This window comes from Xyrauchen texanus, chromosome 35, assembly GCF_025860055.1.
Source record: "Xyrauchen texanus isolate HMW12.3.18 chromosome 35, RBS_HiC_50CHRs, whole genome shotgun sequence".
NCBI lineage: Eukaryota > Metazoa > Chordata > Actinopteri > Cypriniformes > Catostomidae > Xyrauchen > Xyrauchen texanus.
Genome location: NC_068310.1, coordinates 39,359,168 through 39,373,210, shown reverse-complemented (window position 1 = coordinate 39,373,210; position 14,043 = coordinate 39,359,168). Strand labels below are relative to the sequence as shown.

At 45.4% G+C, this 14,043-nt stretch overlaps 1 protein-coding gene across 1 annotated transcript in view; it reads right to left on the bottom strand.

The window, feature by feature from the left end:
- Nucleotides 1-1,908: 1,908 nt before the first annotated feature.
- Nucleotides 1,909-14,043, bottom strand: part of LOC127628797 (uncharacterized) — a 29,619-nt gene continuing 17,484 nt past the window's right edge. The window contains exons 3-5 of the mRNA XM_052105692.1: nt 7,808-8,580; nt 5,008-5,130; nt 1,909-4,933 (exon numbers count right to left, since the gene is read on the bottom strand). Coding sequence (XP_051961652.1) covers nt 4,764-4,933; nt 5,008-5,130; nt 7,808-8,580 — 1,066 coding nt within the window. The 3' untranslated portion in view covers nt 1,909-4,763. The remainder of the gene's footprint in view (nt 4,934-5,007; nt 5,131-7,807; nt 8,581-14,043) is intronic.

The following is a 14,043-nucleotide window of genomic DNA, read 5'->3' as shown; positions in this document are numbered from 1 at the left end:
GCTGAATGAAAGTTCAGAGATACTTCAACTTATGCCAATTTACCCAGAAGTGACCATTTCGTTCTCGTGAACACATGGGATGGAAATGCTACTTTATTCTCATGCTACTCTCCACGATCCACGCACAACTTACCACACGCCCCATTGAGAACAAGAACCACTAATCACGACCACGAGGAGGTTACCCCATGTCACTCTACCCTCCCAACCAAGCCAGTTTGGTTGCTTAGGAGACCTGGCTGGAGTCACTCAACACACCCTGGATTCAACAGGACGCCCCGGACAGGACGCCCCTCCGCTTTTCTGGCGGCACCTGGGGACATTCCTCCGCCCCTGGCAGCGGACCTACCGCTCCAGGCGATCGGGGATTTACTTCCCTCCTCCCCTCGCGGACGGCGGTCTAACCTTGACCCCTCCGCGTTTCTGGGGGACGGCAGGGCACTCCTCCGCCCCTGGCAATGGCTCCATCGCTCCAGGAGGTCGGGGAATCCAGTCCCCACTCGCCCCACGGATGACGGCCGTTCCCCGCGTCCGGGCGGTCGGGCTACTCCGTCACCCGGCAGATGGTAGCGGATCTCCCCTGGGTGGACGGTACTGTCGAGGAATCTGCGACGGGCATCCCTCCTCCTTCCCGGGTTTCTGCACCAATGTAACACTGTTAAGGATGGGCAAGGAGGAGGCGAGAACCGGCTTGTCAATATAAATAATATTTAATTAAACTCAAAACAAAAAGCACAAACATAAACACACACATGACGGACATGCCCGTAATTCTCTCTCTCTCGAACCGTCGTCACCGGCCGCCTTTATCCCTCGCACGCCCCATCAGGCCGATTGACAACCGTGCGTGCGACATTCTAGCCCGGCCTCGCCCCCCTCCGCTCCACAGTCTCCTTTATATTATTTATGTATACATTTTGGTTGGTTTATATGTATTTCTTTTTCTTCCTTCACCTGTACTTGTCTTCATGACTCTATGTGATTGTATTCATACATTGTTTGATCTTATTGAACATTTACATAGAAAGAAATCCACAGTTTTCCAGCATTTGTGGACTTTTAAGACGGTCCTTTACCCACCATAGGCACATTTTTCAACTTATATCAATGTTAATTTAGCGATCTGGGGCGATTTCACCATGATGCCATCTGACCAGCTTAAATACGGGACAAATCATATCCCGTATTGATTCGATAGCATAAATGTATCTTTAAATATGGGACGAGGGTTGTAACCCTAACTTATTATTTTTAAAATGACATTTGCAACTTGAATGGAAACATGTCAGAACCACAAAGCAAAATTGCTCCATTGTATTCAGAATATATATATATATATGCAACAAAAAAAATGTATCGTTTATCTGAGCCGGTTATTCAGAAGGACTATAAGAGTGACAGCTTGAACAGGAAGTGACCAGATGCAGATACCAGGTGACTTCCTGGAGCAGTGATGTAATGAGAGTGAAAAGTGTGTGTGTGATCTTGAGTCAGAGGGTATTCCCTAAAATGTACAATCACCTTAAAACATCAAGGCATAATTATATTTCCTTCATCAATATAAATACATTTATATCAACTATACGTTTTTAATGGGAGGTTTTATTGGGTCAGGGGAAATAATATTCAAGACAGTGTTGTGTTTGTCAAAAGCTCTGTTGAGCAGGCTAGTACTCAGATGTCTAGTGATGACCAGAACATTTGTTCCTGATGTTTTGTGTAGTGCATTTTGTTGTGTTGTGGTTTATTGTTCATGTTGTGAATGTTCCTGTGTAATACTGGATGCTTTTCACTAGATGGTGCTATTAGTCTCACAATACAACAGTGCCCGCAAATGTTGCACATATTCAAGGATTCATTATACATTCATTTTAAATCATTGTTTTTTATTTATTTTAAATATTAAATGATACAATAGAGTCTATAATAGAGCTCTATAATAATGTAACTTAAACAACAGCACTGCATTATTAACAAAACTCACATGAACTCACATTCTTCATGTTTTTCTTGAGAAGAATTAGTTTGTCTACATTCAAGTCATTTTTATTTGTATAGCACTTTTCACAATACACATTGATTCAAAGCAGCTTCATTTAAAATAATGCCTTAATGTCTTAAAGCCCCCAGTAACAAGCTGAAGGTGACTGTGGCAAGGAAACAAAACTCCTTTCAATGTTAGTTAAGAGAAAAAACCTTAAGAGGAACCTGACCTCTGCTTTATTATATATGCAAATATGGCAATATTATGTAGCAGTTTGAGTAAAAACCGATCGGTCGGACAATATTATCGGCCGATATTAGCCTTTCACCGATATATCGGTATGGTCGTATATGTTTACCAACATGCACAGATATGAAAACCTTTATTTCAGAACATATAATGCAGAAAACAATGCTTTAGAATTGGTGTCATTACGTAGTTTGTCCAGCAGAGCGCGCTCCGACTCTGAGCTGTTCTGCAGACAGGGCGGTGTTAAGCAGTGTCTTCTCGGCAAGTTGCTAACTAGTTTATGAAATACATACTGGAAAGTTAATAAACAATGACCCCATCATTTTCCCTGTTCAGTATAACTAATATAACATTAACCCTGTCCCTGATAACCATGTCACTCATGTCTGTTTGCTGATAGCAGCTATAGTTTCTCAGTGCAGTCAGTAATGTAGCAGATTGAAAGGTAAACATCAGAGCATCTTTTTGCAGCTCAGCAGACAACAGTGCGGTGGTGGATTGTGTCTGTTGAGTATTGATTTCACAATACATTGTTACCTAGTTGGTGAGACGCAATGCTGGAAAGTAAATAAAGTTCATCGTTTGTCTCAGAGCTTATAGCAAACTAGCTAACCACGTAGCTACTTTCATCGCTTGTCAGTTTGAGTGGAAGCTAATGTGTAAACATGTATTCACCAAACGGTTTTGTTCAGGATTCACAGTTTGGTGCCTCCTTCAACCGAACAATTCCAGTCATTGCATTTATAAAGTGTAATATTTAATTGACTGATTTTGCACCGTTGAAAGTTTCCCCTAAACCTGTATAGCAGAATACGATGTAACACCGCTAACGCTAATTTTTCTCTCATCACGGCAGGTGTAAATGCTTCCTGTTTTACAATCTGCCAATAATTGACTGGCAGTATTAAAATAGTCAGCATTTGACTCATACTAAACAGTACTGATGTTTATTTAGCTAGTTTATTTTATTTTTATTTATTTATTTAAATGGTTAGCATTTGACTGATATTACACATACAGTACTGATATGTATTCTTTATTTTCTCAGTGTACATTTCTAGAATTTGTTGACCATGTATAATAATAATGTCAAATATTCTTTGATAAAAATATTTGTTTAAGAATCAGCCTTCTGAGAACCTTTGTATAGTCATATCGGTGCAAAATCAGTGAACAATCCACATAGAAAAGTTCTGCTTTTATTCCAGCTCAAAGATGAACTATATCGGCCATCATATCAGTAATCAGTGAATTTTCCACTTCTAAAATCGGTATCAGTCTCAAAAATCCCATATCGGTCGGGCTCTACTCTTTTCCAATTCCACATTGCATGTAGACACCTTTACCGACATTCTTATCGGCTGTATTCAATGTCTGCAATTGTTTTGCTTAAAGTCGACTGATATATCACCGAGGCTGATATTTGGTATTTTCTCCTCAATACTCCCTGTAATTTTAACTGTCTTGTCTAATGATAGCAATACAACTTCTAATCATATATCATCTGCAAATACGTGGATATTTGGTTTAAAGAAGACGATTGAATTTCTTTGAAAGGTTTAATAAACTAACCTCACAAAACATGCGCATTTTCAAAAACCATGCGCAGAAAAATATCCAAAGCTCACACATGTTGCGTGACAAAAAACAAAAAGGTCTATCCCGGCCGCGTCATCATCTAAGAGCGGTTCCCGTTCAATGTGACAGCAAAGAACTGCAGGTTCACTCCAAACATCTTTACTGCTACAATTTGTTATAAGCCTATCACAGAAAAGGAGGCGATGACAGTGTTTCACCAGACTTGCAATGAGGAAAACTGTAAACTGTAAAAAGTCACAAAGCACCACCTCACTCACCGGTGGTGCTTTACTGCCATCCAGGACGGCAAACCTCAAATGCGATGTGGTTTTTGACTACATCTGTATGTGATTTTTGTGAGCACAATACATTTTGCACCCCGTTAACAACTATATTTAGCGCTGACCATTTGCAATCGGATCGTCCTAAACACGTCTTATTACCAGCTGTAAATGTAACCGGCCCTGTTCACTCCGCTCCGAACGGGACTCGGCGTGGGAGGCGGGTGTGCTAACAAGGAGGCTAAAGGCTACAGCCTCTAGCGTCAGTAGCTAGTGCACCTCTTGAGGCCAGGAAAGTGAGGTTTCTACACATTGCACAGCTATCTACCAGCTGGCTCCCGTTACACTCACCCCCCTAAACCTCACTCACATCCGGGTCACGGCACCATTGTAACCGGCCCCGCTCCGAACAGGACTCCAACCGGCGTCTCCGGCATGGGAGGTGGGTGCGCTAATAAGGAGGCTAAAGGCATTCTTCTAGTAAGTCTTTCTAGTTTTCTAGTCATGAAAAACAACATTGGTCAAGGTGGATGGGGACCCTGTTCCTTTCAACAGATTTTAGGAATGGGGAAAAGGTTAGGTTTAGGGTTGGGGTTATGGGTGTGTCCTCTAGTCTTCTGATTTTAGGGGTGCATTACCTGCAGTATATTCAGAAAGCTGAGAAAAATTATTCATACTAAATTTTTTGTATGAATTCTTTTCTTCTCCAGCGAAGTCTTTGCTGTCTTGTCATACAGGTGTGTGTCTCCAGACTCACTCATTCCACTGGATTGGGAATGTTCTGGACTGCTCTTCATCTCTGCATCTCCTTCATCTAGAAGTTTTTCTTTGCCTTCAGACACTACAAGATAAAACAAGGCATAGCATAACTTGCTCTTTAGTGTTTTGAGTTCATCTCTAAAATGATGAACTTACTGTTAGGACGTGTACGGTCAAGGCTGTTCCGTCGCACAGGTTTTGAATGTCCAGACTCACTCGATCCACTGGCTTGTGAATCTCCTTCTCTTTGATCTAGAGGACTGACTTTGTCTTCAGACACTATAGATAAACAAACAAAGCATAGCATAACATAAGTGTCTGGGATAATACTTGGATTGATGAATACTCACTATCGGTTTGATCTTCAATGCTGTTGTGTCGCACAGGGTTGAAGGTTCCAGACTCTACTCTGCTCTCCACATCGACCTTTCTTCAATAAATTATTTCACACGATTTCGTATGTAATGACATTCTAGAGAATTGTATGCTTTCAACTTTGTGGCAAAAGTTTATAAAAGACCATTTTCCATACAGAAGTCTCTCTTGAGCGCCGAATATGCCTCTGAACTATGAAAATAGGCCAATGAGAAGACTGGCAGACAGTATTTACATACCCCGCCCCCGGACATACGGGTATAAAAGTGGGGAAATATGTCGAGTTCATTCAGAAATTTTCTTCGGAGCCGATGGTAGTGCATGCAGTCTGCTGCGAGTCACACACCTGTTCCTGCTTTCCTCTGACGCTCTGCATGATGTTGGATCGACGGCGCATTACAGCGGCTTTCTCCTTCATTGCACGGCAGTGAGGATTTGCCCCTGGGCGCTTCGACAGCGCAGAGAAATCTCTAAAAGAGTTGTTAAAAGAGTGATATCCCTTTTAAGTAAAAGAGTATTGTGGCAGGGTGGAGGGCGGGGTCGTGATCATACACACCCGGTCCCTTATCAGGCAAATTAAGTCTCCGAGAGGGATAAAGGGCGATGACAGACGGTGGTGCGAGGAGAGAGAGATAGATTACGAACATGTCCGTCATGTGTGTGTTTGTCTTTTAAGTTTATCATTAAAACTATTATTTCTATTGTCAAGCCGGTTCTCACCTCCTCCTTTCCATTGATCCCTTTACAAGTATTTCCTCTAAAAGAGTATTTCACAGCGGCGTTGAACGTTGACGCGTCTTTTTAAAGATTACTTTCCACCCCTGTGTTGTTCCTGGATGCGGTAGAGTGCTCTCTGCTTCAAACGGCCACAGGCGTTGTCTTGTGTGTTTGGGCAGCGATCACACAGAGGCTGCATTTGTGGATGGGTCATGCTCTCACTGCGAGGGCATGACCATGGCAACGTTGCGGTCGCGGCTTGCTTTCAACAGCCGCCCCCGCATTGCTCCTTCTTCCCACATAATTAAGGACAATGTGGCTGGCGATGGAGGCGATCTGGGGATGGCAGCGGGTGCAGCTCCGCCGGGTACACCCCCTCGGTCCACCCGCCCCCCAGCATGCTCGTTGACTCCCGTCCCTGCTCGAGGTAACACCGGCTCGCCTCACAGCCAGTCTGCCTATCCTCTCGCTGCTGCATCAGAGAGCATGGCATCTGACGCAGAAGACTCCCTGGGCTGCTGCCTTCGGGCCAGCATGCCCAGGCTGAGGCAGATGTGCAGATGACCCACATGCTTTCCTGGGCCGTCGCTAGCTTGGGGTTGGATTGGTTCCTGGAGTCTGGGTGCCACTAACAGCCTCACAAACCCCCCCGTTTTTCGCGGAAGTGAAGTTACTATGTGTGCATAGATAGTAGGTGCTCAGGCACCTCAGCCGATTGGGCTTCAGGTCAACTGGTAAAAGAGCAAGCTCGTCCTGGTTCAGAGCATCTCTTTTCTCGACATGGAGTTAGACTCAGTCTTAATGACAGCACGCCTCACCAACGAGCGTGCACAGTCAGTGCTGAAATGCCTCGCCTCCTTCAAGCCAGGCACAAAGTTCCCTTTAAAACTCTTCCAAAGGCTCCTGGGGCACATGGGATCCTAGTGGCTCCTTACTGGCCCACCCGGACCTGGTTCTCGGACCTCATGCTTCTCATTTTTCACATGCTTCCCCTGAGGAAGGACCTTCTTTCTCAGGGGCAGGGCACGCTCTGGCATCTGCACCCAGAACTTTGGAACCTCCACATCTGGCCCCTGGATGGGAAGCGGAAGATCTAGCTGGTCTACCACCTGCCATCGTAGACACGATCAACCAAGCCAGAGCCCCTTCTACCAGGCATCTTTACGCCCTGAAGTGGCGCTTGTTCACAGATTGGTGTTCTTCCTGGGCTGAAGACCCACAGAGTTGCGCAGTTAGGTCAGTGCTCATATTTCTGCAAGAAAAGATGGAAGGGAGGCTGTCCCCTTCCACCTTAAAGGTGTATGTTGCTGCTGTATGTATATGTCGTGGCCCACCATGATGCAGTAGACAGCAAGTATTTGGGTAAGCACGACTTAATCCTCAGGGTCCTAAGAGGCGCCCGGAGGTTAAATCCCTAGGTTACGTATGTAACCTCCGTTCCCTGATGGAGGGAATGAGATGTTGTGTCCTCCCGGCCACATCACTGAGCCGAGCCACTGTAATGGCCGGACCATTTCCGGCTCCTCAGAAAAATCCTGAATGAACTTGATGTATTTTCCCGCTTTTATACCCATATGTCCGGGGCGGGGTATGCAAATACTGTCTGCCAACTTCTCATTGGCCTTTTTTCATAGTTCTGAGGCATATTCGGCACTCAAGAGAGACCCCTAGTGTCGCTTCTTCGACACAACATCTCGATCCCTCCATCAGGGAACGGAGGAAACATACGTTTCCTAGACGTTTTTTGATATATCAGCAAAGGATCAACGTCTTTTAGCACTTTTGACCATAGTGTGTAATCTTTATTTGTTTAATTGATGAAGAGAATGAGAAATATGAGATTATAAATGCTGAAAATACTCACAGGCAGGGGAAGTTAACGCCGAGCTGTTATCCAGATCTGTTTCTTTTCTAGTGAAATCTGTCTCCAACTGTTTGATGTGATGTGTGTCTCCATCTTCTGCCTCTCCTGGTTTCTGTTCCTGATGTTTCTCTTTTGCCATGACATTTTTTATCTCTTTTTGAAGTTTCTCAATATCCGTTTTATATTGACTCTCACGACGAATGTAATCATCAACCATGGATGCGTACATGTCTCTCAAACATCTCTCTGTCTCTTTAGAAGCCTCCAACTTTTTATTCAACTCCCGATTATCGGTTTTAAGTTGATTCTCACGACGAATGTAATCATCAAGCATGGATGCGTACATGTCTCTCAAACGGCTCTCTGTCACTTTAGAAGCCTCCAGCTTTTTATTAAACTCATCAACAACTGATGAAAAGATGTTTCTCAAGGTCTCACTGTCTTTACAAGCCTTTAATTCTTTAATTAACGGACTGTCATGAGCACTTGAAGCACCTGTTTCCTCCTGCTTGATATCTTTACTTTTTATCAGAGTATCCATCATCAAACATTTCAAAGTGTCCATGTCTTTCTTTAGATTATTCTCAGTGAGTGTGGACTTTTCTTTCAAAGCATTTACTTCTTGTGCATGCCGTTCATCTTTCTCGTCCATTTCTTTATTTAGATTATTCACAGTGAGAGTGAACCTTTCTGTTAATTCAGTCACAACTTGTGCATGCTGTTGTTTCATGTCTGCAGTTTCTTTCTTTAGATCGTTTTCAGTGAGTGTGAACCTTTCTTTCAATTCAGTCATCTCTTGTGCATGCCGTTCATCTTTCTCTGCCATTTCTTTCTTTAGATTATTTTCAGTGAGTGTGAACCTTTCTGTTAATTCAGTCACAACTTGTGCATGCTGTTGTTGTATGTCTCTAATCTCATTCCTTAGAGGTTTCTCTGTTTCTTGTCTTATTTCAGCCATTTTGTCGTTTTCCCATGATGCAAATGATTTTTTCATGAGGTTTTCATATGATGCCTGAATAAAGAACTTGCATTTGTTTTTATGAATCATTCTTTCAGTGTGTCTGAACAGAGTCTCAACACTCTGGTCAGTGTCTTCCAAAGTATGAAACATGTTCACATTTCTGATGGAACTGACCCGTTCTGCATTATTTTGTCCAATAAACAGAACCACAGCATATTTTAAGGCCTCTTTGCCGAACACTTTTGCGATATCGTTTAATAGATAATTTGCCTTTCCAGTCGCTTGTTGACTGTCAGTCACTAACAGAAAGGCATGAGGTCCAGGAAAGACCTGTGATGCACAATCTAACATCTCATCCTTGATAGATTCAACTTTTGAGCAGCAGCAAAATGATGATTTCAAACGATTCATCCATGAGGAAGGTGTTTTCACCACAGAGATCTTTCTTCTTGATACTCGACCCTTTCTGTGCTCAAATATTCCAGAATTAATGGGTTCTCCTCTTCCTCTGAGGATGATGTCACAGGCTCGATCCATAAGACCATCATCAGCTCCGAGTAGAATAAATCTGAACTCTTCAATGAATTGTGTGACTGTTTCATCTGTTAAAGAGATATAACATGTATATGAACATGGACTCAAAATCAGGGGCCTTAAGTTTATATTACATAAACATACAAATAATTTATAATAATGTTTCGTTTTTGCTCACTGGATGAATATGACTTACATCGCTGTGGGTCTCTTTGTTCATCTGTTGGAAAAAGAAGTGGTAACACTTTACAATATGGGTGCTTTAATAAGCATTAATTCATGCTTAACTAATGCTTAACTAATGAACAGATAATACTGAGTTAATGTATGACTCTTGATTAACTAATACATTCATTAATGATTGCCACAGTAGCAACTAATAAAGAGTCTGTCTGATTAATATATTTAGTCATATATTAATTGCTATTTATTAAATGTGTCATCATGGATTAATTCACTAACAACTTATATATGAACTAATAGTGTTAATTAATGTGTCAATTACCACAATGAGCCGAAGCCATGTATTTGAACTTCCACCCAATACAGGTGCACTAATATGCATTAAAACATGCTTAATTACTGCATTAATACTGAAAATTCAAAATAGTGATTACGCTTTCATTCCAGAACCATGGCTTTCCAATTTACATTATTAATGTTTTCCACCAGATGGCGCCATTTTCTCATGTTTAGCCTATGGTGCAAATACATGCTTTTTCCATATTTTCTGTTTGCTGTATTATAGCGTACTGCAGGCCAATTGAATAAATGATGCAGCTAAAATCATGTGTGTGTGTTATGGATGTTAGAGCGTGTTCCCTTCTGTCACTCACTCAACGTTGTGTCGATTTAGTGACACTAGGGGTCGCTCCTGGAAGCCCCAGACGTGTCTGATCTTTGAGAAAAGGCCAATGAAAATTTGTGAGTGGAATTTGCATGCCACTACCCCGGACATATGGGTCTATAAGGAGCTGGAATGCAAACACTCATTCAGACTTCTTCTTCAGAGCTGAGCAGTTGTTCATTCATCTCTCGCTCTTACAAGCTGTTAGTTTCTATGGCGCATTGCAGCGGTTCTCCCCCTCTCGCACTGATGTTGTGAAGAGAAGCACCCCTTCCACAGCGAAAGGAGTGCTGGCTCAAGTGCTTGGGTGCAACCCATGTGGAGATGGCATTCGTGGATGGTTCATGCCCTCATTGTGAGAGTATGACCATGGCTATGTTGTGGTCACGGCTTTCCTTCGTCAGAGTGAAAGCCACCCCAGTGGCTCCCCGGCTCGGCCCATCTACCTATGGGTATGAGGCGGAGTCGGTTAGCACTGGGGGTGATCTCGAGACTTCAATGGGAGCCTCTCTGCCGGGAAACCCCCAACAGACCTTGCATTCCCCAGCATGCTCGTGCACGGCCGATCTCATTGCGGGTTTGCGGTTTAATTCAGGGATTGCGAAGAGGATGAGCTTTCGTTTGCAGCATCGCAGAGCTGGTTCGTCATGTCTGACGTGGATGACTCGACTAGACTCCCAACCTCGGGTGCGGTAGCCCAGTCGCAGGCTGACGCGGAGCTGGCGGCCATGCTCAACGATTGGTTCCTTTGGCCATAGCGGCGCTCACGTCCTGAGGAGCTGGAGGAGCCTGAGGATCCTTTTCACAAACTCCTCTGCTCTCACTACACTAGACGGTGGGTTGGCAAGGGGGTACTCGCCGATTCCTCAGGTGGATCAGGCGGTCGCGGTGCACTTATGCCTGAAGAGTGCCGTAACCTGGCGGAGTCGTCCGAGGCTCCAGTCCAGGGCCTGTAGGCTTATGTCAACATTGGCAGCTAAGGCCTACAGCGCTGCTGGACTGCCGCCTCTGCCCTGCATGCCATGGCACACCTGCAGGTGCACCAGGCCAAGGCACTTAAAGAACTGCTCGAGGGTAGTTCTGACCCGGGACTAATGCAGGAGCTGCGCTCGGCAAATGATCTCACCCTCCGAGCAATGAAGGTCACGGCACGGTCTGAGTGTCTGCATACGTTCAGGCAGAACACATCAGTCTTACGGAAATCTTTTCAGAGGTTCCTGGGGCATATGGCATCCTCAGCGGCTGTCACACTGCTCGGGTTGGTGCATATGAGACTGCTTTAGCACTGGCTTCAGACCCAAGTCGCGAGATGGGCACACATTGCACCACGGCACACACTGCATGATCATGATGATCGTTCATCCCTTGGTCTGACCTAGCTTTCCTACGGGCAGGAGTTACCCTAGGCCAGGTCTCCAGGCACATCGTGGTTACAAAGAATGCCTCCAAGCGTGGTTGGGGCACTGTGTGCAACTGGCACGCAGCCACCGTTCCTTGGACTGGCCTGTGACTGCATTGGCACATCAACTTCCTCGAGTTGCTGGCAGTAGCCCTGCGAAGGCTATTGCTGTTGATCCGGGGCAAGCATGTGTTCTTCCGGATGGACAACACAGCGACAATTGCAATCTCACCCGCTGTCTCCTCATCTGGAGTCAGCAGTGTCTCAAGTTGTTGCTAGCCACTGATATTCCAGGCCACCTCAACAGCACAACGGATGCGCTGTCGTGGCATGTCATGCTCAGGGGAGAGTGGAGTCTCCACCCTCGAGTGGTAAAGCTGATTGGCGGGCAAGCGTAGGAAGACTCGTTTGCTTCCCGGGAAACCTCCAACTGCCCGCTCAGGTATTCACTGACCGAGGCTCCCCTTGGCACAGACGTGCTGGCACACAGCGGTCCCCTGTGCAAATACACGTTTCCCCCAGTGAGACTACTTGCACAAACGTTGTGCAAGGTCAGGGAGGATGAGGAGCAGGCCATACTAGTGGCTCCATATTGGCCCACCCGGGCTTGGTTCTTGGACCTCATGCTCCTTGTGACAATCCCCTGAGGACGGACCTTATTTCTCAGGGACGGGGTACCATCTGGTACCCACGACCAGACCTCTGGAATCTCCACATCTGGCAATTGGACGGGATGCAGAAGACATAAGTGGCCTACCACCTGCAGTGGTAGACACGATCACTCAGTCCAGGGCTCCCTCGACGAGGCGACTGTATGACCTTAAGTGGCATCTGTTCGCTAAGTGGTGTTCATCGACTTGTTCATCATGTTGCTGCTTTGGTGGGCAGCGGAAAGAAGCACTGTCTCCAAACAAAGGATTGCCCACTAGGTCATTGACACCATCGATATGGCATAACACAACCAGGACGTGCCACCCCTTGCCATCATCATGACTCCTCATCTGCAGTCAGCAGTGACTCAAGTTGTTGCGAGCCACTCTTATCCCGAATGCCACCCATTCTACCAGGGGTGTAGCGGCCTCCTGGGCTCTGACCAATAGTGCCTCTATAGCAGACATCTGAGGAGCAGTAGGCTGGGCAACACCTAACACCTTTGTGAGGTTCTACAACCTCTGGGTTGAGCCGGTTTCATTCCGTGTATTGTCAGATTCAAACAGGTAAGTCTTGGGACAGCTGGCTGGGTGTACCCCTCCCTTGAGGCGAATATGTGCGCTCCTTCTCCCAGTTGCTTTCATAAAAGTGTGGACCCTGGACGTCCTTCCTCCTTAACCCTCTGACTGGTGGGTTTTTCAGAGAAACTTGCCGCCGGCCCAGTAGATGTGTCAATTAGGCTCCTCTTTAGACCCCCAGCTTAGACCCCGAAGCCGCTGCCAGGCGCCGCCATTTGCGCCATTTAGAATTTCAGCCGCCGCCAGCCAATAATTTCGTAAGCCAAATTGAGCCGCCATCTGATAAAGTTTGGCTGAGCCGGCTAGAATTATTTGCATCAAATAATAATTCTATCACATAGAGACATACACACACGAAATATATAAACAATACACGAGATCTATTTTCCCACTGGATTCATAACAGCACAGTCTTGTGCTCGTTGCTACGATACACAGACTCACAGTGAATTGACGACCAATTAAAATTGCTCGTTTTCGGTACAGAAGAAGCGATGCATTTTTTTCTCGCACTGAGGTGAAATGGCGGAAAGAAGCAAGAAAGGTAATTTTGATCTCACTTCGCAGCGTCAGCCATTTGCAGCTATGAAAAGTTTGGCGGCTGCAGCAGCCATTTAGGTTTTGGCTGAGCCGGCTAGCCAGCCAATAACTTCATCAGCCAGCCATTATTCTCAAAACAAATGGCTTCGGGCTCTACACCAGCTGAACAATTTCATTCCTTTTAGGTCAGCCAGTACTTACTTTTTGAGCAGTTGACTTGTACCCAAGGTGCAGGTGACCGTTTGATGCCTATGAATGCATTGGGGGTCGTTACATGATGGCCTGGTATGCTGGCTATGAGGCATACAGAGCTGTTCCCATCTCGCACCGCCAGTCCACGTAAAACAGTTCAGTAGTTCTGGTGTTTTCCATAGGGACCTCTAGTGTCACACATCGACACAACGTCGAGTGAGTGACAGAAGGGGAACGTCATGGTTACTAATGTAACCTCCATTCCCTGATGGAGGAAACAAGACATTATGTCCCTCCTGCCACAACACTTAACTACCCATTGAAATGGTCGGGACCTTGTCTCGGCTCCTCAGTGTGAAACCTGAATGAGTGTTTGCATTCCAGCTCCTTATATACCCGTATGTCTGGGGGAGTGGCATGCAAATTCCCCTCCTCGCCAATTTTCATTGGCCTTTTCTCAAAGATCAGCGCTATCTGGGGCTCCCAGGTGCGACCCCCAGTGTCACTACATCGACACAATGTCTCGTTCCCTCC